The sequence below is a fragment of the Chrysemys picta genome, chromosome 6 (assembly GCF_011386835.1).
Source record: "Chrysemys picta bellii isolate R12L10 chromosome 6, ASM1138683v2, whole genome shotgun sequence".
In the NCBI taxonomy this organism is placed as follows: Eukaryota; Metazoa; Chordata; order Testudines; family Emydidae; genus Chrysemys; species Chrysemys picta.
Window position 1 is genome coordinate 24,272,082 of NC_088796.1, and position 27,397 is coordinate 24,299,478.

At 43.5% G+C, this 27,397-nt stretch overlaps 1 protein-coding gene and 1 long non-coding RNA gene across 4 annotated transcripts; one reads left to right on the forward strand and one right to left on the reverse strand.

Moving 5' to 3' along the window:
* The first annotated feature begins 1,873 nt into the window (after positions 1-1,873).
* On the forward strand, positions 1,874-26,621 carry TTC23L (tetratricopeptide repeat domain 23 like). 3 transcript variants are annotated; one of them, XM_065598847.1, is made up of 13 exons: positions 1,893-2,082; positions 4,024-4,162; positions 4,246-4,348; positions 4,790-4,979; positions 7,062-7,185; positions 11,811-11,970; positions 13,142-13,267; positions 13,510-13,687; positions 15,935-16,043; positions 18,458-18,585; positions 21,144-21,293; positions 22,217-22,299; positions 24,638-26,621. In XM_065598847.1, exons 3-13 carry the CDS (start codon positions 4,284-4,286, stop codon positions 24,675-24,677), a joined length of 1,353 nt encoding a protein of 450 aa, XP_065454919.1. In that variant the 5' UTR covers positions 1,893-2,082; positions 4,024-4,162; positions 4,246-4,283; the 3' UTR covers positions 24,678-26,621. The 3 variants fall into 3 exon arrangements, 2 of the variants coding, with proteins under 2 accessions (XP_065454918.1, XP_065454919.1); XR_010602137.1 differs by lacking the exon at positions 4,024-4,162 and having other exon boundaries at positions 1,940-2,082; positions 24,638-24,787; positions 25,248-25,385; XM_065598846.1 differs by lacking the exon at positions 4,024-4,162 and having other exon boundaries at positions 1,874-2,082.
* On the reverse strand, positions 24,534-27,082 carry LOC135984222 (uncharacterized). The gene is made up of 2 exons (XR_010602138.1): positions 26,972-27,082; positions 24,534-24,668 (listed from the first exon to the last, which is right to left on the reverse strand). It is a non-coding gene; the product is annotated as an uncharacterized LOC135984222 (long non-coding RNA).
* Positions 27,083-27,397: the final 315 nt, after the last annotated feature.

Here is a 27,397-nt window from a genome sequence, read left to right on the forward strand (position 1 = left end):
GGAATTTTTATCCAGTGAGAGTTTATGGTACAGTTTGATTAATTTAAAATTTTTACGGTATATGACTCTATGCTTTCTTTCACATATAGTGCCACTCCACCACCAGCACGACCTACTCTGTCATTCCTATACATTTTGCATCTTGGTATTACTATATTCCATTGCTTTCCCTCCCCCCACCCCCCTTATTCCACCAAGTTTCCACAATGCCTATTATAACAATATCCTCATTTAATGCCAGACACTCTACTTCACCAATCATAATATTTAGACTTCTAGCAGTTGCATATAAGCATTTCTACATTTTGTCAATATTCAGTTGCTTGCCTCCATGTATTGTATTTAAATGAGACTCTCTTAATTTGAGTGTCCCTCACTAGCTCCTACCTGTACTTTACCAACTTCTTTCCTGTTCTGTTTACTTGGATATAGAGTTTCCCCTTTAATAAATTCATCCCTAAGGGATGTCCTCTCCTGAACCGTGTGGTCCTCTCTACCTATGACCTTTACCCAGCCCTTAGTTTAAAATATCCTCTACAACCTTTTTAATTTTCCATGCCAGCAGTCTGGGTCCATTTTTGTTTAGGTGGAGCCCCTCCTTCCTGTATAGGCTCCTCCTTTCTCAAAAGGTTCCCCGGTTCTTAATAAACCTAAAACCCTCCTCCCTACCCATTGTCTCATCCATTTATTGAGATCCTGCACTTCTTCCTGTATTTCTGGCCCTGGATATTGAACTGGAAGCATTTCAGAGAATACTACCCTGAAGTTCCTGGACTTTAATCTCTTACCTAGCAGCCTACATTTAGCCTCCAGGACATTTCTCTTACCATTTGTTATGTCATTGGTACCTGCGTGTACCACAACCACTGGCTCCTCCCCAGCACGGCAGATAAATCTGTCTCGATGTCTCGTGAGGTCTGGAACCTTTGCTACCTGCAAGCAGTCATCGCAAACCCAACTATTTTCAGTAATTGAATTCCCCATTACTATTCCCTGGCTCTTCCTAATAACTAAGGTTCCTTCCCCAGGAGGAATATCCTGTTTGAGAGGATGTCATGACATTATTTGGAAGGAAGATCCCAACTATGAGACTGTTTCCTCGCCAGCTTGATATTCTCATCCTCCTCAACAGTACAGAGGCTGTCAGACTGGGAGTGGGACTTCTCTATTGTGTCCATGAAAGTTTATGGACCTCTTTGTCTCCCTTATCCTCCAGTTCGGCCACTCTGGTCTCAAGAGCCCATACTATCTCTCTGAGGGCCATGAGCTGCTTGCGCCGAATGCTCACATACGCCATTTGCCTACAAGGCAGGTAATTGTACATGCTGCATTCAGTGCAATAAACTGGATAGGTGGACTTCTGCCTGCATTCTCTTTTTACGCTTGCAGGGTCTTTTGCACAGGTCAAGGGGTGAAGTTTACAATATGTGTGTTAGGTCTATCTGCCTTTCACGTTCCCTCGCAAGCCTCCCGTTTGCTAGCTCCTCTGGTCCTTTAGGAGCTGACTTTTTAAACCCTTGTTCTCTCTGAGTTAGCCCACACCCTGTCAAGGCTGCTAAAGTGGATTAGGGAATCAAAGGATGGCAGCCTAGCTCAGCAGGCCCCTTGGCTCAGCGCACAGCCCCAAAACAGGCCACACTATAATCTTTAATGAGGCAAACACACAAAGAACAGACCGTCTATTACAATATGCATGACCCACGCAGCATGTCTTTGCACAGAGGGCTGGTGAGCCAGGAATGGCGCTGGGCCCTTGATTCTGGTAAAACTTGCTCTGAGCTGGGAATGCGAACTGTCACCAAGGCTACAGCCTGGGCCTGCATTCTGTCACCAAGGCGACCGTGTGGGGGTGGGGCCTGTCAGAAAAGCCTCTATTGTGGCCTCCCCAGGGTAAAGGAGTGGGGGAAGGAGCCTGCTAATTTACTTATTGGAAGTGTAACGAAAGGAACCTGCCTGGGACTGACTGAGCCTTTCATGGAGGAAGCAGCAGGCAAACCCAGCCTGTCAGCTGAGAGCGGCTTCCAGGCCCTGCTCCGTTGTGGGATAGCTCTTCTTGGCCGCCATCCCCAGTGCAGTTAGCAGGTACCGCCCTGGATTTCTACCTCCTGCTGCTGTGCTGTGCTCCAGGGGCTGTCTCTGCTTACATCCTTAGAGCAGTGACTTTATTAAACCCCTGGCTGGGGGGTGGGAGCGGGGAGCCCCCCCTTATGCCTCCACTCTCTGGGCTGAGGTGACTGGCGTATCAGAATGTAAGGGGGGGGGGGAGGGAGGGAAATACACTGCGGGGTTGGGAAGTGATTGGACCCTGAGAACCAGGGAGCAGTAAGGCCTGTAATTCAGTGCCGCGGCAAAAGTCCCTGTATGTTTGTTGAATTCCCTTCGCTCCTCCCTCAATCCCCACAAATAAATCACTGTGCTACATTGACAGTTATTTAATTTTGGGGGGCCCACGCCATACCCTGCATCACGGTGCTGGCTTGGCAACTCGCAAGCCTCTGTACTCACTTTCTGAAGCTGGCATCAGCAGAGGACTAGGCGGCTTGTCACTGGACCATAGTTAGCCCCTCTATCAGCCTATGACCAGGGGGCTAGGAAATGTGCTACCCAACCCTGACTTCCTCTTCTGGGATTGGAGGTGAAGCTGGCAACTAAAACATCAACTTTTCGCTTGTTCTTCGTCACTCCTACCTGTAGCATATGCCTTTGTGAGCCCAAATGCACCCCAGGAAATTGTAAAGTTCTGCTCCAGGCAGCTCTTTACAAATGTTTTGAGTTCTAACCTAACCACTCTAGAGTTCAGGTCAGATACAATGCCCAGATGACAAGGATATAAAGAAATTCCAGTGTTTTGTATGACTGTTGAGGGTCAACTGTGTACTCAGTCCTGGATGGTTCAGAATATCAACTTAGAAATGAGCTATTCAGTTCAATTTTGATTTAGTTAAATATCACTTGTCAGCAAATTAAACACTTCTAGATAGTGTGACACTTATCTGCTGGAAGTATATGTGATTGGGGAGTGTTGACTGCAAAAAATGGAAAGACAAAGCTGTGTACACTTTGGAAGGTCTAGCGTTTGAGGTTGTTTTTCTTAATTTTACTTCCTAATGGATATTCTCATTGTAATGCGTATAGTCTCTCCCCTAAACTAAGATGTTACAGTATTATTATTAAATAAACATAACTAATCCTATACTTAGATTGGAAGGGCCAGGGCTGGCTCTAACTTTTTTGCCACCCCAGGCAAAAAAGAAGAGCGCCGCGCCGCCGTACCCCCCCCCCACGAGTGCCGTGCAGCTGACCCCCCCCCAGCACCCTGTGCCCGAAGCCCCGCCCCCGAGCACCGCGCAAGCCCCCCCAGTGCTGCACTGCCTGAAGCCCCGCCCCTCCAAGCGCCGCGCCACCTGAAGCCCCTGTCCCCCATCCGAGCGCCGTGCCGCGCCAAGTCCCTGTCCCCCCATCCGAGCGCCGCGCCAACCCCCGCCCCCCCATCCGAGCGCCACTCCGTGCCAACCCCCGCCCCCCCATCCGAGTGCTGCGCCAGCCCCTGTCCCCCCTCCAAGCGCCGCGCCACCTGAAGCCCCTGTCCCCCATCCGAGCGCCGTGCCGCGCCAAGTCCCTGTCCCCCCATCCGAGCGCCGCGCCAACCCCCGCCCCCCCATCCGAGCGCCACGCCGTGCCAACCCCCGCCCCCCCATCCTAGTGCTGCGCCAGCCCCCCGCCCCCCTCCAAGTGCTGGCCGCCCAAAGCCCCACCCCCCCAGCGCCGCGGAAACAAAAAAATCCTCCAGCGCTGCCCCTACGAACCAATAAATACATAAATTAAAACCCGAGCGCCACCCTGCCCCAAGGTGGTGCCCCAAGCATGTGCTTGGTGGGCTGGTGCCTGGAGCCGGCCCTGGGAAGGTCTTTGTGGCAGGGGGCTTGTCGTCTTGTTCTGTTTGTCCAGAACCTAGCACAATGAGTGATGAGGTACTACTGCAATACAAATAAAAATATTATTTATGCTTTATTTGCATTGCAGTAGAACCAGGGCACCATTGTGCTAAGCACTGTGCAAACATATAATGAAGAGATGAGAGAACAGATGGATACAACCACTAGAGGAAGTATGAGATAACAGTGAGACAGTTTTGATGAGCACATTGATAACTCTGAGAGAGGTAGGTTAACTGGTCATGGGCTGTTCTGTTCCAGTTTATTTTGTGAAAAAAATACATTCATCATTCATGTTACTTCTGAACAGTTTCAGTTCGGACCTGCATAGTATTTCTTGATAAGAAGATGATGCAAGATAGCCCGATATATATCCCTACAGATTCAAGCCATGGTGCTGTGGACTCTCACTTGTAAGTTATTAAACTTTTCTTTTTAAAGGGTGATCTTTATTTTTACTATCTGCCCCATTATCTATAACTTCACCTTTCCCCCCTTCCCCACTATAGTAACCATTCTCTTTGTTTTATTGGGTTATAAGTTAAGACGGAGCCACATTGATCATTCTATAATGGTTTTTCCTGTAAATTTATTATACAGCACTCTTCCAAGAGGGCAAAGAAGGGCTTTGTAAATAAAAATAATCTCCCATCAGACAAAAAAAGTCTTTTTTTTTTTTTTTATCTTATAACCAGGTTATAGGCTTTAGCCTAATTGTTAAAGGTAACACTGCTGCTACGGTTATATTTTTAAGCATTATTCCCAGTTTTGTGTTTAAATGAAGTGTAGCAGCTAATGGATGAATCTGAAATAAACATCATGAGTAATACAACCTTATAATATATTATGATCAGGTCCCAGGAAATCAGCACCACTGCCTCTGAACATCTGGATGAGTCAAACAGTGAGAGCACAGCAAGAGATAGTGAAGGAGAAGAAAAGAAAATGAGGAAAAAAGCACTGCCTATGGACTGTGCTCCAGCACCAAATGAGAAATTAGAACAAGCACAGAAGATGGCAGAAAAGTTCATTAAAGAAAAAGAGGTAACTGAAATTGGACCTGGCCCTTTTGCTTATAAGTTACTTTTTAAAAATCCTCTGTTTATTCATTTCAGTTTGAAATGCCTCAGCATTATCACCAACGGTGTGAGATTGGAAGCAGTGAGGTTTTATGTTACTTGGAAAAGTGTCAGATTGATAGTACTGAGAACTGAAATTCTATAATGATTTATCAGTGTAAAAGGATAGCTGGTCTCATGTGGTTAATGCACAGGACTGGGACTCAGGAGATCTGGGGTCAATTCCAAGCTCTGCCACAAACTCTTTGTAGCCTTGGGAAAGTCACTTAATCTCGGTTCCCTGTCAGTGAAGTGGTAATAATAAGACTGCCTTTGCCCATCTTGTCTATTTAGATTGTAAACTCTTTGGGTAGCAATTATCTCCTGTTTGTTTAGTACGTAGCACAATGCAGCCTTGGCATCAGTTGCAGTCTCTAAGTCAAGATCCTCAAAGGTACTGTACTTAGGCACCTAACACTGATTGATTTCAGGCCTAGGTGCTACTGTAGTAGAAATAATAAATAACGTAACAGGTGATTGGAAGCAGTAGTTCCAGCTTCTTTGTGTGTTACAGCCCTGACTAGGAGGGAGGGATGACAGTAGTTAAGGTTAGTCTTTAGCTCTTGGTCAAGACTACACAAACTAGTAGCACTAGTGGCAAACTGTGACCATGCTTCCGCAATAGGCACTCTGTCTGGTAGGAAGTGGATTGAATGACTCATTGATTTCACATATGCCACCTATAAGTCATGGAATGGTAATGACTTTGGGTGACTGCCAATGAGTTTAGGCTGACTCAAGCCAATAACCATAAGGTCAGAGGTTCTCTCCCTGTTACAAATACTGTGTCATCCAGCCCTCAGTGAAGTTATTTCTTCTGTAGGAAGTGAAGTAACTCAAGGCCATGTTTAACAGATCACAAGGTCCCACCGCATAATTTTTAAATGACCCATACAAAGGGGTAGCAGGTTTGCTGTTCAGCTGTTGCATTACTTTATTTTAATTGTAGTAAAGCTCATGTTTCGATCATCTTTTTCCCAAGTAGGGGCTTTCTGTTGTAGGCAGCATCCAAGTCATTCAGTTCCTACCAGGAAAGATTCAAAAAATTAGCAAGCATTTTTGGGAACCCAAATATAGATGTTGAGCCTAATAATAGCAGCGGTGGGATGTTAGTCATCATCATGATGTTTCTGATAACTCTCAACAACCCTGAGATATTAATAGTCACATGGTATTTGCAATCTTTAAAAATCTTTTTAGCCTGCTGCTGAGACTCCTTCCCACCATGCCTGCCTGTGCAAAGATCTCCTCATCGGCTCCCTCTCATTGCAGCTCCTCCACATGCTCATTCCTTATGCCGAGACCACAACCACCCTGTTTCCAATAAAAGGAATTCCTCTACTTGCTCCCTCTCACTGTGATCCTTTCCCAGGGAGTCCCCCATCTGCTTCCTCCTGCACCTCGAGTCTCTGTGCAGACAGACAACAGCAAAGCTTCAGTGGCTACAAGTATTCATATTTGTCCCTTGAGGAGTCTCGGAAACAGCCTTGTTAAAGGTTCCAAGCTAGGGTCCGTGCTGCATCTCCTGACAGAAGCAGCACGGCCCAGGTGGAGGAAGCAGACATAGGTGGCTTTATGCCACCTTTGCACTGCCCAGATTCTGGGCTTCTGCAGGGGCTGAAATGGCTCTTGTGTAAAGTAGTACAGCCCTTGGGGACACTAAGTTAGAGCAGCCAGGCCTAGAATCCCAGAGGCTCTGAGTGTTGCAATCACTCTCCCTCCTGCCTTCAGTCCCGGCCTTTCCTCCTAATATGGGCAACACAGGGCTACTTATGTCAACCCTATGCTGGGGAAATTCTCCCTCACCTGTTATTGCTCTGGGGCCAAATCTGACCCTACACTCATAAAACAGACTGACTCAGAGCTGTGATATTCTAGTAACAAATGCACAGAGAACACATGGTTTTATTCTAACCGATATGTAGACACTTCCCCACCTCTCTTGGAGAAAACTCGGGGGGGCAGGATGCTTACACAAAAATAATTTCTACTCTGTTTTGTTCTTCAGGTGTATAAAGCCAACAGGGAACTTATTAGATGTGTGGCTCTTACTAGAATTATCTATGGAGACGGTCACTGGCAACTGGCACAAGCATTCGCCAACCTGGCTCACAGCTATTTAATACTTCAAGGTAAAAATCTAATTTCAATCGTCCCCCATCAAAAACTTGGAAGATAGTGAAACTGGCTTCACTACTTTGATCCTGCAAATATTTATGAATGTCCCATAATGGGACTACTGGATGAGTAAAGTTACTTACATGCATGTTTGTGCAGGACTGCTCCATTAATAATGAAAGCACATGTTATGGTAGGAGTCACCCAATGGTGGTGTTACACAGAATCTTACAAGTTCTTTTTACCGTGGAAGCAAGTTTTTATTTTATGAAGAAATGTTGTGATGTTGTTAGTTTTGTTATGAAGTTGCCCTGGGAGAGAATCTCTGGCAGATAAGAGTTTGCACTCTGTCTCCAGAATTTTTTCCAAATATAGAAAATAAGGCAAAGTAACTTCCTGGGAATGCCTGTCTGAGACTTCTGGAAGAAGAGATTGCCGGGGTGCTGTTTGTAACTTCCTCTTTTCCAGGACTGGTGTATATGTGTAATAAAGCAAGTTACACCTAGGAGATACCCAGAATCTGCATCATTGATTTCTTCTTCACTGCGCAGCTGACCTGCAAGGCCCCCGACATCTGCTACTACTAGACAGAGGGGCAATGCTGGTCTCAGAAGCGGAACTCTAGTATCAGTAGAAGGGTCAATGCACATTTTCACCTCAGAGTGCATAATAGTTCATTTCCCCCCCAAAACTAGAGATCAATGAGCTAAATTCATCCCTGGTGTAAGTTTATTGGAGCCAAAATTGAGTCAGTGGTTTCACAAGTGTACATGTGAGAGCAGAATTTGGCTGAGGACTGATGGTTAGTAAGCGAGCTGTCCATTCATATCTGTCTTATAGTTGGATATAGCATATTCATCGCATAAATCAGGACTTCTTTATGGATGCGGCGCTTGCCAAGCCAATTTGCGGCAGCTTCATCAGTGAAGTGCAGAGCCCTAAGTCCACTGTCAAATCTGGTCAGACAGCAGCTGTCAGTGATGTGTGACATTGGCTGTCTTTGACCACAGCTGCCTGTGGTATCCTCTCATTGGCCCAAGGAGTGAAGGCTGCCTGCACATGGACCCTGGCCCATTCAAAATTGGTTCAGAAGGACCCCTGAGCAGTTTGGCAGATCAAAGCCAGGTACACACGTGGTTGGGTCAATTATAAGAGACTGGTTTCTGGTGCCAGATGGAGACCATTCTTCACCTCACATCAATGTCACAGAGAAATCTGGGCAGGGCAAGTGGCCCACAATGGGTGCCTCAACGACAAGCGCACTTGTGGGTAGTCAAAGAGTTCTCTGTATAGTGGTAGGCTCAGGCTTGCCCGGATCTTCTCAGTCATTCTGGCTGTAGCATCCTCATGATGGATATGTGGAGGAGTGATGCTGCTTAACATAGGGAGCCACGGTACTGGTGTGGGTCGAATCATCCCAGATTCGACGTGAGGTGAAGGGAGCCAGACCGGAGCACAGTATTCTGCTGCAGAGTAACAGAGGGCTAAACCGGATGATTGGAGAGTTTGAGCATTTGCTCCCCATGAAGTGCTGGCCAATTTGTTTAGAATTCTTCACCTTGGCCGCAGTTTTCCTCAGGTGGTTAACATACATGCGAGATCTATCTAGGGTTACTCCGAGATAGACAGGGTGGGAATCTGTGTTTCAAGTAATGTCCATTGAGAGAAATATTCAGTTCTTGGTCTGTTCTGGTTTTGTAAAGATGGAACACACTGGAAACTGTCTTGGTCACACTTGTTGTAAATGCCACCGACTACGGTATTCGGCCATCTTAATCAAGTCAGCATGTAGGTTGTCTTCAAGTTCTTGGAATGACCTTGCTTGGACGCCTAAGCAAATGTCATCTGTGTATATGAAATTGCAGGACTGGGTGTATGTAAGGTCATTTATCTAAAGGTTGAAAAGCATCGGTTTCAGCACAGAGCACTGGGGGTAGACCATTGGTTTGCCTTTCCACGCAATAACTTTGACTCCTATGTGCACTCAGAAACATCTGTTGCAGAGGACAAGGTCAATGACGTTAACTACCCATGCTGGGAGTGCTTGTGATAATTTGACTAAGAGTCCCATGTGCCAGACTGTGTGATATGCTGCTGTCAGGTCCAGCAATATGGCTCCCGTCTTCAGGTTTTTCTGAAAACTGTTTTCAGTTAATGTTTTCAAAGGTAGCACTTGATCGCAGGTGCTCTGACCTCTCTGAAAGCCTGCTTGCTTAACGCTGATTACTGACTCCGCTTCTGGGAAGATGTGCTGAAGAATGAGACGCTCCAGGACCTTAAATGGCACAGACAATGGAGATATTGGTCAATAGCTTGCAACATTATGTGACTCTTTCCCCAGTTTCAGGAGAGCAATGACTTCTGACGTTCGCCATGTCTTCAGAAGCTGTTCTTTACTGATCTCTCATGTGAAGAACTGCACCAGCCACTGGTGAGCCTGAGTTCCAAGATGCTTTAAGAACTCTGGCGATATGTTGTTATAGTCAGCAGCAGGGCTGCTCCTAATATCACTCAGAATATTGTCAAACTCGGTGGCTGTGAGCCAAGTGGTGTTTCTCTGATGGAACTGATGCCATTTGTCATGGACTTGTTGTCTTACATGTGTCTAATTTGGGGCCTTTGACACAGTCAGCAGATGGCTAGCAGCTTGATTTGGAGTGACTGGTCAGCGGCTTTGGGCTGGTGGTTGCTGAGCTCCACCGAGATAACAAATCAAATTCCAGCACTTCCAGCTTAAGTGAGGCGTCTAGATTCCGAGGTGTCCCTTCCCGTTGTGCCCATCCAGCAGCATCCATTAACTCAATGAGGTGATCAGCAATATGTGGATCACCAGAGGATTCACACTGTGAGTAGTTTAGCACATTCAGCATCAAGGCACAGCATATAGACTGGATGGTGGCTGCTAAGTAGGGATGTGCAAGTGGCTTTGAAGATGGCTCCTCAGAATCAACTGGAAACTTCGCAGTTAGTAGGATTGAAACCTACTGTATTAGTAGGACAGAGATTGAGTTTCAAAGCAAGGTTTAAGAGTTAATTTCAGCTCTGTGGTAGGAAATATCATAATGATGGGCTCCTTCACCTTCCAGAAGAAGAACTGAAATCATGTGGTTTCTGTATGTTGTGTCGTCTTGTCTACTCCAGGAGCTGGCCTGGAGCACAATAGCAATGATTACAAATAAAGGGGAATAGAAAAGCAGGGACACAAAATCATTTTAAAAATGGAAGTGGAGTTACATTCCTCATTTCATAATTTCGCCTTCCAAAGTTAACAATGAAATAAGAACAAATGTTCTATACTCCATAATGCTCATTGAATTGCAAACCTAAAACACAGTTCCTAATAGGAATTATATGGATTAAGTGATTATGTATCTCAATTTATTTTTCTACTAACTCTGTTACTCACAAAAAAAGTTTGATTTATAAAACAAGTTTTCAACTTTTTTTTTTAATGCATATCAGATAAAAAATCTAGCTTCTGGAAGACCTCAGCAAATTTCAGCCAATGCTTTCTGGGTTTTGTATGCATTCCTGGATTGCATCGAGATATTTCCGCCTGGGGAATGGAACTACGCTAACATGTATGTTAAGAGTGATCAGAATAACTGCAGTGACCTATAAAAAATTGCAAACTGGAGAAATGCTGCCATCTACCTTTAGTTTGAAATTAAAAATGAACCAATGTATTCCCTGGGCACAGACCTCTAAAGGCCACTCAGCATTAATATGCTCTGAGTGCTATTGATGTTTAGAAATACAAGAAATATTGCTTGTATCAAAAGTGAGTAAATTCCTTGAGTTTCATAATCACAGATTCCTAACTGTCCTGGGACAATTTCGGAGAATTAGATCTCCTTGCTCTCAGACAGATCTCCTTATGTATTTGCTTACATCCTCTTTGTCAATGTCTAAAGCAGGGGTTCTCAGGACAAACTATTTGGTGGCCTCAGAATGCGGCCACCAACTCTTCCTCGTGGCCGTTCTCACAATTTTTCCTAAAATACATAATTAGCTTTAGGAAAAACAAATAAATATGCACATCCAAATCACTGTAATTTATTTATTTCCAGCTACTAAGTCTGCTATGAAAACTGATATTAACAAACATACAAGTATCACTTTTCGCAGCAGATTTACTCAGCCCCGCAAGTCTGGGGACAAATTAAGCCCTGGATGGGGGATCGGGGGAGGCAATGGGGGGAAAGGTTGGCTGGAGAGAGGGATGCATTAGGACTAATGATAAAACAGATTATTACTCTCCTAAAAGATGTTTCATCTGGGGAATGTTGTACAATCTGTGACTCTGCTGGATCCTTTCATCTGCCTATTTTCCCTACATGTAACATCTTTATCTGCATAATTGTTCTGAAGGCTATTTATTATATCTGTGTTAAATAGCTTTAAGGGATTATTTCCCACCCCTGAAATTCTCCTAATTGTTTTCTTACACATCTGGTATGAAATCCTGGCCCCCATAAAGTCAATGGTACAGCTTCCTTTTGGCTTTAGTAGAGCTAGAATGTCATCCTTAGTGTCTAAATTGAATCTCTTCAGAGAATCGCATAGTTCAGGTCTTATTTTCAATTTGAAGTTGCTGCTGTTGTTTTTGTTAGCAAGCTCATTCATTGTCTTCTCCTAGGTCTTCCTGCACAGGCCATAGAGCACGCGGAATCAGCCAAACGTACCATGCTGATAGGGATTCGTACGCCTGCAGCAACTCCAGAGGACAAAAGAGAAATATTAGGAACTCTTGTGACTATCTACTTTACCTTGGGCGTAGCACATCTGGCACAGAACAAATATCCTTGCATTTGACAATACTATTTCATTATTAAAATGCCTAATACAGAATGTTTATTAAATATGTAATAATCATTAATACTTATTAAATAGTGTTTTTTTTCTCTTCCAAGTGCTCCATACAATAACTAATTAATCAAGTGGCAGAATATATCTGTGAGATAGGTGGGCAAGTGTTCTTATTCCAGATGGGAAAATCAAGGCCAAAGAAGTTAAATGACTTTCCCAAGACCTCAGAGGGGGTGGATGTCAGAGCCAAGCTCGGAAATAAGGCACATTTTTAACAGTCACGGTGATTAACCATTTGAACAAACTATCACAAGAGGTGGTGGATTTTCTATCACTTGAAGTCTTCAAATTGAGAGTGGATGTCTTTCTGAAAGATAGGTTTTAGTCAAACACAAGTTATTGGGCTCAATATAGGAGTAACTGGAATAAATTCAGTGTCCTGTACTATACAGGACATCATACTAGATTGTTTAATGGTCCCTTCTGGCCTTAAAAAATCTATGAAAACTGGCTCCCAGTTCTGCACATCCACTACACACTTTTACCCACCAATCTTATTTTGTTGTTACATGTTAGGGCTGTGCACAGACCCTGATACTTTTATTTCTCTTTGGAGAAGAAAGTTCCAGAAAGTGATATAAATTAGAATTTCTAAAGTGGTGAAATTTCACTGGAAGGCTCCACCAAGCCAAAAATCCTACATGAAGCCCAGATGAAAATTCAAAACAGAGAATTTTATACCATTTCCTGCTTCCCCACCTTCCCATATTCAAGCTCTCTCTAAACCCTGTCATCTTGTCTTGTTCATTCTCTCTTTAATTGTAAATGCTTCAGATTGGAATATGGCCACCCTCTATGTTCTGAAGAACGCCACGTACATTTGCAGATCTTTGTAAGTGAAGACAGCAATGGATTTTTATGAATAATGTAATTTACTACATCCTGTAACGGAGAGTTCCCATCCACACCTCAAAGATATCCCCTGTAAGTGAGAGGCAGGAAATCCAAAACAATATGCTTCGAAACTGTATTGATTGTATTGCAAAGACAGTTTTGGAAGCTAACACCTGCACAACTTGTTCTTTTCTGGTTAGTTTCTGCCTACATGGTTTTCTTTGTTTACTAGCATATATTTTTGGTGGTTTTCCTTGACTGTTCCACTGGCAAAGAATCCTATCTCAGCCTGCAGAAGGCAGAGAGACTCATGGAAGAACTTCAAGAACTGGATGGGAGAGTGAGCATGGGATTAAAAATATCTGAGAAAGATTTAGTCATTGCATTCGGCAGGTAAACACAAAAACCAAAATGAATGCCATGTGTGTGAGCAGGTGCTTGGGCTTTTATGTAAATGGTATCTTACTATTTCTTTTGTAACAGAAAATGGATTAGTACAAGGGTAAAAGACTTCACTGGGAGTTTTATGTGTGCAAGGAAAACAGGATGAGGGCCTCTGAGCCTGTCTCATGCGTCCACTGATATGGACAATAATCTTTTTACTAGAGAACCTAACTTTCCCCACTTTCTTTCAGGACATGTTTGCAGCAAAACATGTTGGACTTTGCCACAAGTTATTTTGAAAAAGCTGTTAATGCAGTAATTTCAACTGAAGGCGATACAGCTCCAGAACTGATAAACCTTTATCAGAAAATTGCCCAAAGTGAGCAACTGAAGAAAAACCATGAAAGAGCCATAGCATATTTATTACAGGTAGGAAGTCTCATAAATCTTTTTAGAGCAGCAGGACTAAGTAAAAATCACAGCTCTTAGTTGCTATGATTAAAGTTAACTAATTTGTTTGTTATTCACTTTAGCAAGGATCTGCTGAAGAACCCTAACAGGAAACCTAGCCAATGATGTGAACATGGTATAGGGAACCATAATAGCCACTTTTGCCCTAACAATTGGCAACTAGGAAAAGAGCTTTACTAACATATATAGTCAGTAATGCACAAATGTGTTACAGAAACTGTTCTTGGAATTTCTTTAGAGAGTTCTACTCTAAAAAATGACTCTAAAAATCCCATACATGAGTCCTGTTTGTGTCTCAATTATTTCCTTATCAAACTGTGCTCAGCTTACAATTAAAAAAAGATTTTCTCCTAACTGCCAGCTCTTTGAACCCAGCCTGGGATCTCCTGGGGCAGCACCTGTAATAAAGATTCTGCATGCCAAATCATGTCCACAGAGACACTTGTTCAACCTTAGAGCAGTCAGTGCTTTGTACAGATGTCACTGATTTGCCCTGTAATTGCTGCTTAGTAAACAATTCTGGGGATGATGCACAATGACTAGAACCCAGCTTGGTTTCCCATTGCTGTGTGGGCTCTGCCAGGCTGAAAGGAATATTTTGTCATTAAAGTCAGCAGCCATGACTCTGAATAATCACAGACACTAGGTCTGAATAAGAAGGGGCAATTTTTGCCCAGTCACTTTCTGAGCAGAACTGTATTTTAAATTATCTTCATCATTGTTAGCAGGGTTTGAGCACTCAGACATCACAGTGATGGGAGCAGCATAAGAACCTGAACAGAACAGAAGATAACATGGTTCCTCTGAGAAATCCTCGTAGTACAGTTTAAAAATTGCAGCCAGAGTTGAATTAGAGCTAAAATGAGCCCGCATCCACCAAAGACCTTTTCCACCTGACAGACCCTTGTTCCCAGCCACTCAGGGTAGATCCAACCTTTTCCCACTACTCTTTTCCCCAAGTGAGGTAGCTCAGCTAGTCTAAGGTTATGCTGGCTGCAAGCAGCAATCAGCTGTGTTGCACTGCCATCTGCTGCTCTGCTTCAGTTCCTGTGAGAAGGGGTGTATAACATATGTACCAGGGCGTCATGAGGAAAGGCCCAAGCTTCAATTCCACAGTGAGGCTGAGTCTTCCCTGCAGAATTAACCTAAATTATCTACATTCAGATTAACTCCTCTTGAGTTAGCCTTGCTCAAGTGAGAATGGCCACACTGGGGAAAACAATAAACCAACACTGGACCTGCACAGAGTGATTGTGTTAGCTGCTGACAAGTTGTGCTAACATGAGGTGGCTTGTTAGTCGCTGCAGAGCCCTGGGAGAGAGCTCTCCCAGTGCTCTAAAAAAACCACCTCCAGGAGGGGCGTAGCTCCCAGCGCTGGTGCGCTGTGTATACTGGCACGTTACAGTGCTGAAACTTGCAGCACTCAAGGGGGTGTTTTTTCACACGCTGTAAAGTGCCAGTGAAGACAAGCCCTGAGAAAGAGAGTAACTAGAGATAATACGGTTTCTCCTATTCTAATAAAGCTTCTTCTATGATGTTGGAAGAAAGTGACTCTTTTTGTGATTCTTTACCACTGTCACATGGCAACTTCCTGCAGAATTTTGATCCCCGCTTTCTGTGGGGTCTGAAGACTGAAGAACTTGACTTAAGCTGCCTGCCGCATCAGGCAAAGGCAAAACAGTGGCTGCTTGCTTTGAAACCATGCTAAACTACTTAACACTGTTTAAATAAACCACCCCCACCTTTACAGATCCAAAGGATAAAAATTAGAAACAGGTCTAAACCAGACACCCAGCTCCAAACACAACCAACTTGTGTATGTTTAAAATCTAAATCTGGACCTGAATCAGAATTTTAACGTAGATGCAAAGCAAAACCTGGGGAACAAATAGCTCTAACTTCTGGTGGGTTGGAAGCTTCCACCTCTCTCTAATAATAATAAAGATTTATTTATTTAAATATTTGCTCCTTGTGGGAGAGGCACAATCTGAGGAGAAGAGATACTGAGTGCTGGGTCAAATATCGGGAGTTAAACTGCTTTGTTTGGTGGAATTTTCCTGTTCCAGAGGGTTGCCTTGTTTCTGTACCTGTGGCTAACTCAACAAAGGTGGTGGTGTCTATGAAAATACCCGCCTTTGTAGACCGTCTATTTACTGTACTTGTATGCAGTGTTTATTTAGCCTAAATAATCTCCATCTTTGTTAGGCCCATTCCATTTGCATGGCTCTGCACAAGAAACTTAGTGTTGAAGCTGCTCAGACGGCCTTGTTGCTGGGCAAAGCTTATGCTGCAACTGGAGACCAGCAGCATATTGGTAAGTAAGGAAGAGGTTTACTGTACCAGAATTATGATTCTTCTAGTGCCTAATGTAATGCTAGAACATGCAGATGAGTCAGGAAATACTAAAAATGTACGCAGCCTATTTAGGAATATACACACTAGTAAAAATGAGCTGACCTATGGAATATTCAACACCTGAAGTTTGTGAGATCATTGTCTGGAACTGGCACTTCACTCCACCTGTGGTGTGACAAGTTCTGCCCACAGTTTACCGATGTAAGCCACACTGAAGCCAGTGGAGGCTGCACAGGTGTCTCAAAGCAGAATCTGGACCATTGCATGTAACAGAAGATGAAGTGTTATTTTCTAGCAATAGCACCTGGAAGTTCAGGTGTTTAATATTCCCTGTATTGGTGGATATTTTTTTCCAGTGTGAATGCCCCTTTCTGCTGTCTTTAATGGGAGTTTCTACTGATTATAACTCATTTCCATTGACTTCAGTGGGAATTTTGAATGTAAGGAGTGCAGTATTGGACACCTGCTGTGCATCTGTAGAGCTTTATTAAATCATAGAATATCAGGGTTGGAAGGGATCTGAGGAGGTCATCTAGTCCAACCCGCTGCCCAAAGCAGGACCACGCCCCAGACGGATTTTTGCCCCAGATCCCTAAGTGGCCCATCTCAAGGATTGAACTCACAACACTGGGTTTAGTAGGCCAACGCTCAAACCACTGAGCTAACCCTCCCCCCAACTTTGTTGATGCAGAATTAAGGTTGCCGGGTGCCCTTCTAGAATGCCAAGTTCAGCAAAACTCAAACCAGGAAATACCAAGCTAAGGTTGCATTGGCATTTACCTTAACTATGTAGGTTTTGCTTTGCATCTACATTCAAATTCTGATTCAGGTCCAGATTTTACTTTAACCGTGCTGGCAGTAGCCACTGGGAATTATCTGCATGCACTCCAGCTGCATTCCCTTTGTGCTAAATGTAGTTGTATTTGAATGGTGGAGGCATACGTTGGAGCAGCTTCAGAGAGCTGTGACTGTGATATCATGAGATCTGCATCTGAATCCCTGCCTATTTTCTCATCTAGATTTGCAGTTGATGTAATTATTACCTAATCACAGTAGTATAAGACCTTGCTTTTATATAGTGCTTTTCATCAGTAGAGCTCAAAGGAAAGAGGTACATGTGTACCTTGAAGTTCCAGTCTGCATAATTTCAATACAGAATTGTGTAGTTTGTGTCAGTAGCAGGGCACCGGGATCTTCTTGTCATGGGTATTGTTAGTAGTGAGATGGGATATGACAGCAATATGTGGATTTAATAATAGGTAGGGGAAAGTACAGGTTTAGTTGGTATCCTGTGTGCAAGTGTGAAGGGGTTGTAGAAGGCTATGAAGTGGCTGTTAAATTTTACAGGTGTGGTATTCTGTCGGGGGAGCAGGCTCAGGTTTGAGTGTAGGGCGATGCCAGGTAGCCCCTGTCCATTACAGTGAAGAGGCAGAGTGGTAGTCTGTGTTTATATAGGTGTAGTGAGACATCACTCAGAGGGCAGAGTTAAGGTTACATGAGTATGTCTACCTTAAACGTATTTCCTGGTTTTCAGAAGTTTAAGTTTTGCTGAATTCAATGTTCTGGAAGGTGTATGAACTATCACCGCGCAACCTTAACTCTGCATTAACCAACTTTTTTTGCCATTTTTTCCTAGTTTAAAAAAAAACAAACGTTTGTTATAGGAGATAGTGGTAATTTAGACAGTTGTAGTTCTCATCTAGGTTTGCAGTTGATATGCTACTCTAGCTAGGAAATAATCAAAAGACCTAGTTTTTATATAGTACTTTTCATCAGTAGAGCTCAAAGACCTTTACATCATTATCCCCATTCTAGAGATGGAAAATTCATGGGTCTTTAGACTATGTAAAGTGAGTTTACTGGTCTGAGTCCAGACCCCAGTGAACTGGTGTCCCCAGCACAAGCATTACCACTCCACCCAACACCTTCGAGAGCAGTATCAGCAGAGAGGCCCAGGAGCAAATGGCCATGGAAACTGAGTTACCCTTACAGGAGAGTTACCTCTCCAAGGAAAGGTTGAAGCCCATTGGCAGGGCAGTGTAGTGAAGCCCATACACACACTGCTGTGCTTTGCTTGTTCTGTAAATAAATTAGACTTCAGTCTAGCAGGTTTTCATGTGCCCTAAAACTATTTTGTTTAACCTTTTCTTATTAAAATAACTTCAGACTTCAATGAGGTTGCTTGGGATGTAAGTAGGGTCAAAATTTTGCCCTCTGCATCTAGGGAAGCTAGAAGCAGCTTTTTATACCCACATAGTTAAATTACTAATTAAATCCACTATTTGTGTGGGATTGTTACCTGGGCTGGAGCTGAGATGTCCTGTTCTAAAAGGATTCCAGTCTGTCAGTAATAATTACTGTGCTTATTTCTAGGGACGGCTGAAATGTATTTTACAGAGAGTCTGATTGCATATCAGGCAGCATTGGGTGCAAAGGATTCCCTGACACTTACTGCCATTGAGGAATTCAGTAAATGGCTTGTATATGTAGGGAAAAAACAGGTAACACCGAATACTAGCTTACAAGCTTACTTTCATGCCTTAGTGTTTGCAGCCACATAGAATGTGCATGTGCAGGTGTGTGTCAGAAAAAACACACCACCTTTAATTGCTCTCTGGTGTCATCAGCTCCCAGGGGAGGTTATGGCAGCCAGGAATGAGCAGTTTGCAGGACTAGGCTGGCTGCCCCTTCTACGCCTACTACAGGAAGGAAGGGTAGCATAGGAGCCACTTCACCAGCACTGTGCCACTGGAGGATCCCCCTACACGGGATCCTTCATGGACTGTAGGGCAACTTTGCACTGGCAGTAGAGGCCAGAATCCATGGGTCTCTGTCCTACCGTCAGTGTGGGCGAGGGAGAGCTAAAGAGCAAACAAATAGCACCACTGCCTGACACGGAATCTCCATGCCGCTTGGCATAGCCATGTATCACCTCACTTGCTTGGCAATGTAAAAGTCCTCAGGAGATACAATCCTGCTCCCATTCAACTCAATGAGAAAACTCCTATTAAATGCAAGAGGAGAAAGTACTGACCTCCTATAATCTAGGTCATCTTTTTAATAATACACCTAACAGTGCATGTTAAGAGTTGCCCGAGCACTTATAATGGTAACTTGCCAGGCTGTTACCATTAGGAGGAGAAATTGATTATAAGAGTCAGGTATTTCTTTGTAAATAAACAGGATTGCACCAAAGTCTTATTTCCGTGAACACAGTAGGAGAAAACAGCAGTTTCCTTGTTTACAATTTCCATGCCTGCTTTTCAGCCAGTTCTGTGCCCCAAGAAGGTCTGTCTCCAATCCCTCTCAGGGCCGTGCTCACACCTGTTTCCCTCACTGTGTGCTGGCTTTCTCTTGCTTTCACACAGACACACCAGCTGCAATCAGTCAATACCCCCAATGCATACATTTGTAAGCCTCCAGGAAAACCCCTCTACCTTCATGGCTTAGGGCTTGGCTACGCTTGCGAGTTAGAGCGCATTAAAGCAGCCCCTGGTGCCCTAAGTCCTGAGGTGTCCTCGTAGAGCGCCTGGACTCTGCAGCTGGAGTGCTCCTGGTAATCCATCTCCACAAGAAGCATAAAGCTTGCTGCGCTCTGGCTGAAACGCCCGGGTGTCAGTGTGGACGAGGTGTTGCATTACTGCACTGTGATTGGCCTCCAGAAACGTCCCATAATCCCCTGAAGTCAAGTGGCCACTCTTCTCATTGTTTTGAAATCGGCTGCAGGCATGCAGATATCCCCTTTCAAAGCTCCATTTCTGACATCCAGCACGCTTATCTGCTCCGGGACAAAGCAAACCATTAGTGTGGAATGCTGTTGTGCGTGTCTGTGGGGGGGGGGGGGAAGAGGGGTCTGCTGCTGTCTGAACTTACAAGACAGCATGCTGACATGTTCTCAGCCCCCCAAAACACACACACAACACACTCCCTGTCACATTCCACTCCCCCCCCCATCGATTTGAAAAGCACATTGCAGCCACTTGCACACTGGGATACCACAATGCACTGCTCTTTGTGGCATTGCAAGAGCTGCGAATGTGGCCACGCCAGTGCGCTTGCACCTGACTGTAAACACACGGCAGCGTTTTCCCTGCTGCAGTCTCTGAAGGCTGGTTTAACTCATAGTGCTCTACATCTGCAAGTGTAGCCATGCCCTTAGTTTCAGCTTCACCTTGTATGCAGCCTGGTGCCCTGGGTGGTGGCTTCCACTGCCTCCAGCTAGCATATTCCATGAAGGAGCCGTGCAAACCCATCAGCTTTAAGATTTGTGATTACTTATAGCTCAAAGACATGCTTGATGGCAGCCATTAACACTTTCCAGTATAACATTAGGAATACAAGGGGTGAAATCCTGGCCCCACTGAAATCAATGTGTTGGCAGTACAGCCCAGAATCCATACTATTTACTTCATTGGGGCCAGATTTCTCCCATTTTTTATGAAGATCCTGTTTCTGTGTTCTGATTCCTCCATAAGCAATATTTGATGGACAGAGGGTTTTTTTTATGTAACTTTACTCTCTATACAGTATATTCTTGAAAAGTAAATAGTCACCCTAAAGGACAGCTCAATTAAAAGTAGGAGACTAAAGATAGTATTTTCAAAAATGCCTAGGCACTTTGGAAAATTTTGCCCTAAGATTATTTTTAAGGTACAGCATCCTCCAATGTTTTTTTTGTGGTACAGAATTATACATAATGCAAAATAGTACACATTTACACTATAGTGTATGACCCTTCACATGCTTATTGTTAAAATACTGGACATGTCCTACATTGGCTGGACATGGGACACAGGACATTAGGTGTCAAATAACAGACGTCTCATAGAGTCAGGTGGTCACCCTACCACACTTCCTGAGTTTCCATTTTGTAGAAGTGAAACTATCAGAATTATACTCCGTAAGGGTTCCAAATCATTGGAGAATGGCTGTAGATCCCAAGAAGCATTGGTGTTAAACTCCAAATAACTTAAACATGCAGCAGTCAGTCATTTAAAGATGCTGATCCAAAAATGAATATATTTTTATGTGCTAACCTATGTTGCATTTTTCTCTGTAGCAGGCCTACAGGCTGCTGAAAGATTCGTTGAAGTCCATCATAGACACCTATGGGGATTTTAGTGAGAAGGCAGCTGAAACTTACCATATCATGGGCAGTATCTGCCTGGCAGAGGGAAAGATGAGAGAGGCTTACCAGCTGTTCAATAAGGTAATTATAATTACATTGCTAGTGATTTTCTTGGATTTACTGCCTCCTAGTTTTTGAAAATGTAAATGCACACTAATTTTCCAAACGATAAATCCTGCTAGAGATATCAGGCTTTATTTCTCTATAGATTCTCAAGGAGTCTGACGTGCAGATCTTATTCATGTTAGTAATGAGATTTGCCCACATAAACCTGCCATCTGTACCAAGTCCACACAGGGATTTGGGCTCAGCAGGCAACTGAAGATACAGCTGGCCAGCATCTACGTACCATACTTACTCCCCTGCAGAACCCCTGAATACTGGATTGGCTATCAATTGGGATTTAATAGTGTTGATGAACCGCCGTGACAACTGCTACCACACAGCTGGGAAGGAGAAGCAGGCTATAAAACCTATGCTGTTGTGGGGAGGAGGGGGAACAGCCTCCCAACAGTGGCAACCTGTAGCTATCTCCTATCTTAAAAGCCCTCCTCCCACCCCCAGTGGAATGAATAGAAAGAAGCTCCATGAATTAAAATGTACAGTGATGTCCCTCCCCTCTCAACCAGGGAGAATCTAGCCCCTAGCCAGCCACTCTGCCTCAGTTTCCCCATCTGTAAAACTCTGGTTAATACCTGTATCACAAGGGTGTCATGCAAATTAATTAGTTAAGCAGAGTGCTTTGATGGAAAGTGCCATGTCATGCTGATAATATTATTTATATTATACCTGGATATTTAATTCTACAAGACCCAGCCATTTATGCTTCTTAGATTCTAATTCAGATTTTTACAAATACTCCTCTGACATCACTGAAGTCCTTTCTAGGCAGAACCACTGTAGTTCCTTTGCTAATATGTAGATAATCAGTACTTCTGCAACTTGATTGATTTTGAAGTTGGATTATACAGTGTATCACTTCTCGTTCATTTTATGCTAAACAGTGTTTGCAGATTCAAATAGCTGTTTATGGGCCTCGCAACAGGAAACTGAAAGACACGCAAGAGCTCCTGACTGCATTAGAGAGGTGATCTCATCAGCATTGTTATTTATAATGTAATATTGCATATTGTCAAGATGCTGTCCCTACTTCAGGGCAAGTAGCAGCTTGCTGGTAACAAATGTCTATATACAGTACTGAGTCTTGTTTAATATAATGAACAAAATTAAATAGGGATTTCTGGGATGGGGGCTTGGTCTCCTTGTTGCAGATCTGGAGAGGCACAGCCCAGGAATAGGGAACAAAATGGCTTTAGAACACCTTTGTGCCATCTGGATTCTAGGCTACTGGGGGCAGGCGGCAAAATAGCCCCCCCACCATAAATTAGAGCAGCCTGTAAGCACATCCTGGCCAGGATTGCCAATGGATTGTACAGTAGTCCAGCTACCCTAGAACATTCAGTGCTTTGCTGCTCCCTCTCCCACACACTCTGTTATAGGGCTGCTCATGTTGACACCTCACCGCTTCTGTGCTGTGGGAGTTTTCCCCTCGCTCCTGTAGAGTCACTGTACGTGGCCACAGCGGCACAGAAGGTCTGGAGTGGATGCCAGAATCAGCACCTGGATATCTCATCCAATGCAATTAACAATGGCACATGGAGTCTTTTGCCATTGAATTACTGGTTCTAATTCAAATCAGGTTAGCAGTGCCTGAAAGTTGTTACCGTCTGATATTTGCTCAGCCAAAACCAGTTTCTAAAATTTCACTGGTCATTTAGTCTTACTGAATTCTATGCTAATTCTCTATAAAATCCCCATCTTGATTAACTTCTAAAGGAGCAGCAGTCAATCTAAGGATTAGGGACTAGGTCTGCAACTGTGAAAATGAAGCAATTTCAGTTAGAATGATGATGTTCTGTATTAGCATTTTTTGTCTCATTCATTTATTTAACCCCTGCACTGTAAAACCTACTTGCTAAACCTTGTGCTGCAAGAATTACTTGTGTAGAGTACTTTACAAGACATAGTTTAGACAGGTCCCTGCCACAAAGAGTTTACAATTTAAACTAGTTGGATACACTTTAAACAAAGAATGACCTGTAAGAGTGGGAGTAGATAACACTGTAGAGGATCAACAAGGAGAGGGTGGGAAAAAGAAGTGGTCTTAAGGAGAGATCTAAACAGAGGTAGAGTGTGCTTAGTACACAGGAAACAGAAGTGTAAGCTGTGACAGGAGGCACAAAGTCATGAGTGGAAGGGACCAAATAGCCATTAAGAAGAGAGTAATGAGCAGGCAGATAGTCTAACAGGAAAACAATAAACTGAAGGCTATGTGGTATTAACTATTTGTTGGCCCTTGGCCAAATGGTTAACCAGTATTCAGTAGCCCAGAAATTGATGAGTCAGATATTCCTTTCATGCAATCCTGTTTATTTGCAAAGGATGTACACAAAGTCCTGTTTCTCTGAACACAATAGAAATAAACACCAGCAGGCAGTTTCCCTGTTCAGAAATCCAAATGTGCCTCTCAACCAGCATTTTGTATAGTTCACTCCTGGCTTCCTCTCAGGACCAACCTCACACTGCTTCTCTCACTGCCTCCTGGCTTTCTCCTCCTGACAAAAACACTGCTCCACCAATCAATGTCTCAGCCCCTGAATTTTCAATCAGTCTCCGGTAAACCCCTTTTATTCTCCCTGAGTTAATTCTTGCTCAGACCTTCCTCTCCTTGGATGGTGGTGTCTATTGGTTTAGTGTCTTTCTCCATAAAGGGAGCTTAATTGCTTCTTCCATTTAACCTAAATAAAAGGAGGCTGGCATGCCCATCACTTTGAGGTCTGTGACTGTCTACAGATGAAAAACTCACTTGATGGCAGCCATTAACCATGCCAGCATAACATTATCATCAGCAAAGTGCCAACAGTGCACTCATCCTGAGGCACAGGAGATAATACAGCTCACCCCCAGCATTTACATCCTAAACAGCACTTGAGAGAGACCATAAGTGAGAGAGTTAGAGCAATTCCCTGTCACCTTTGGAAAACCTGACAGAAACATTGATTTTCTCAGTTTCTCCAGTACTTTACATGGCACCAAAATGTTGTGGTTATCTTGTCAAATGATCACCAAGTCTTCCTGAATCAGAGAGTCAATCTCTAAAGGCGAGGTGTTTGGGTACAATTTGGATAAGGCATTTAGTTACTACTGTGTTGGGGGTGATATAGGAAGCTACACAAATGGATAAGCATACAATTTGTATAACTAATCTGAGCAGTTATGTGTCTCATTTTATAACAAGGCAGGTCTGATAACATTCTCCTGTTTGTCCGGTAAGTAGAATTTTCAGGGATATGTAGTCTACAAATAAAGAAATAGGAAAATGCCAAGAAAAATAAAATGATCTAAATGTACTTCCTCTACTGTAGGTCTCCAGCTGTCCATGAAGGGAACAGACTTCTGAAATAGAAAAGACAGATGGTGCAAAATCATACTGTTGGCAAAAATCTTCGATTCTTAGCAATTGTGACAGCACATGAAACCAGAAACTAAGTTGGAGGATTAATTGGAGAACTCAGGTACATTGTACTTGTCATAATCAACTCAACAGAAAGTTCTGTAAATGTTTGCTTTAGTTTAGGAAAAAGCATCAACCTTCCAGGTAAACTTCCCCCTCCTATTCTCCTTTCATTTTCTTTCTTACTATATTTTTAAGGTCTGGGTCTACTGGTAGCATATCAGATGTTCTACTGAGTATTAAAAAAATGGGCATAAGTTACAAAAGTCTTGCATGAATGACTCCCTTTGGAAAAGATATAGGAATACACGTTTACACATATTTAAAAGTATTTCTTTTGAAGACATTCCACTAGTACTTTGGTTAATGAATGCAAAATATACCCAATGGAGAAACACAGATTGGATTATTCCCCCCGGCTATTGGTACACTGGCCTTTTTATAATCTCAAAAAACCCAATGTGTTAAATTTAGCCTGCTTTTAGCACTTCAGTGGCTGACTTAGAACAATGCTTCCTTAGCTCTCGTCCCCTAACGCCCCTACTCTACTTGCGCTACATTGATGACATCTTCATCATCTGGACCTATGGAAAAGAAGCCCTTGAGGAATTTCACCATGATTTCAATAATTTCCATCCCACCATCAACCTCAGCCTAGATCAATCCACACAAGCGGTCCATTTCCTGGACACTACTGTGCTAATAAGCAATGGTCACATAAATACCACCCTATACCGGAAACCTACTGACCGCTACACTTACCTACATGCCTCCAGCTTCCATCCAGGACACACCACACGATCCATTGTCTACAGCCAAGCTCTAAGATATAACCGCATTTGCTCCAATCCCTCGGATAGAGACAAGCACCTACAAGATCTCTATCAAGCATTCTTAAAACTACAATACCCACCTGCTGAAGTGAAAAAACAGATTGACAGAGCCAGACAAGTACCCAGAAGTCACCTCCTACAAGACAGGCCCAACAAAGAAAATAACAGAACACCACTAGCTGTCACCTTCAGCCCCCAACTAAAACCTCTCCAGCGCATCATCAGAGATCTACAACCTATCCTGAAAGATGATCCTTTACTCTCACAGATCTTGGGAGACAGACCTGTCCTCGCTTACAGACAACCCCCCAACCTAAAGCAAATACTCACCAGCAACCACACATCACTGAACAAAACCACTAACCCAGGAACCTATCCTTGTAACAAACCCCGATGCCAACTCTGTCCACATATCTATTCAAGTGACATCATCATAGGACCTAATCACATCAGCCATACCATCGGGCTCGTTCACCTGCACATCTACCAATGTGATATATGCCATCATGTGCCAGCAATGCCCCTCTGCCATGTACATTGGCCAAACCGGACAGTCTCTACGCAAAAGAATTAATGGACACAAATCTGACATCAGGAATCAAAATACTCAAAAACCAGTGGGAGAACACTTTAACCTGTCTGGTCATTCAGTGACAGACCTGCGGGTGGCTATATTACAACAGAAAAACTTCAAAAACAGACTCCAACGAGAGACTGCTGAGCTAGAATTGATATGCAAACTAGACACAATCAACTCCGGTTTGAATAAGGACTGGGAATGGCTGAGCCATTACAAACATTGAATCTATCTCCCCTTGTAAGTATGCTCACACTTATCAAACTGTCTGTACTGGGCTAGCTTGATTATCACTTCAAAAGTTTTTTTTCTCTTAATTAATTGGCCTCTCAGAGTTGGTAAGACAACTCCCACCTGTTTATGCTCTCTGTATGTGTGTGTATATATATCTCCTCAATATATGTTCCATTCTATATGCATCCGAAGAAGTGGGCTGTAGTCCACGAAAGCTTATGCTCTAATACATTTGTTAGTCTCTAAGGGGCCACAAGTCCTCCTGTTCTTCTTTTTGCGGATACAGACTAACACGGCTGTTACTCTGAAACCTCCCATTGCTCTGAATGGATAAGTAATGTATGCACTAGATGAACAGTTGTCATTAATAGCATCTTTGAGTTCTGCAATAGCCAGTTGATGTCAGTCACTGTGTCATCTTATTATCATTAACCTTACCTCTTTCCCCACTTGTTTCCTATTCTTGTTTCAAGTTAGACTGTAAATTCTGTGGGGCAGGGACCATTTTTGTACAATTGCTACAACAATAGGGGCCTGATGGTGACTGCTGCTTTTGGGTCTTGCTAGGGTATAAAAAATTAACTATACACCCAGAACTTACCTGAACCGAGAGATAGAGGTCTCCCACTGATCTTTGGGTCTCTAGCTGCAACTCTGATCTTCCTATTTTGATGTAGCATGCCTGTTGCATTATTTGCGGCGGCTGTGCCTGGTCAGATTGCAAAAGATCAGACTATTTACCACACCGACAGGGTTGATCATGTCTGGAACTGGTGGGTACATTTATGACAGATCATGTCTGAAGAGAACAAATGCAATTTCTGACTGAACTGCAGCCCATTTACTGCTGGAAACATGTTTTAATCCTGAAACTTGGATTCATGGCTTGTAAAATTGAACAGGGAAGTACTGGGGGTTCACTTGTCAATATTAACTCATTAATTCAGAAGGCAAGTACTGTACCAGCTTCCCTCAAATGAGTGGCTGTTAAGCCTTTGTGCAAGAAACCATCTCTTGCACTGGTGAT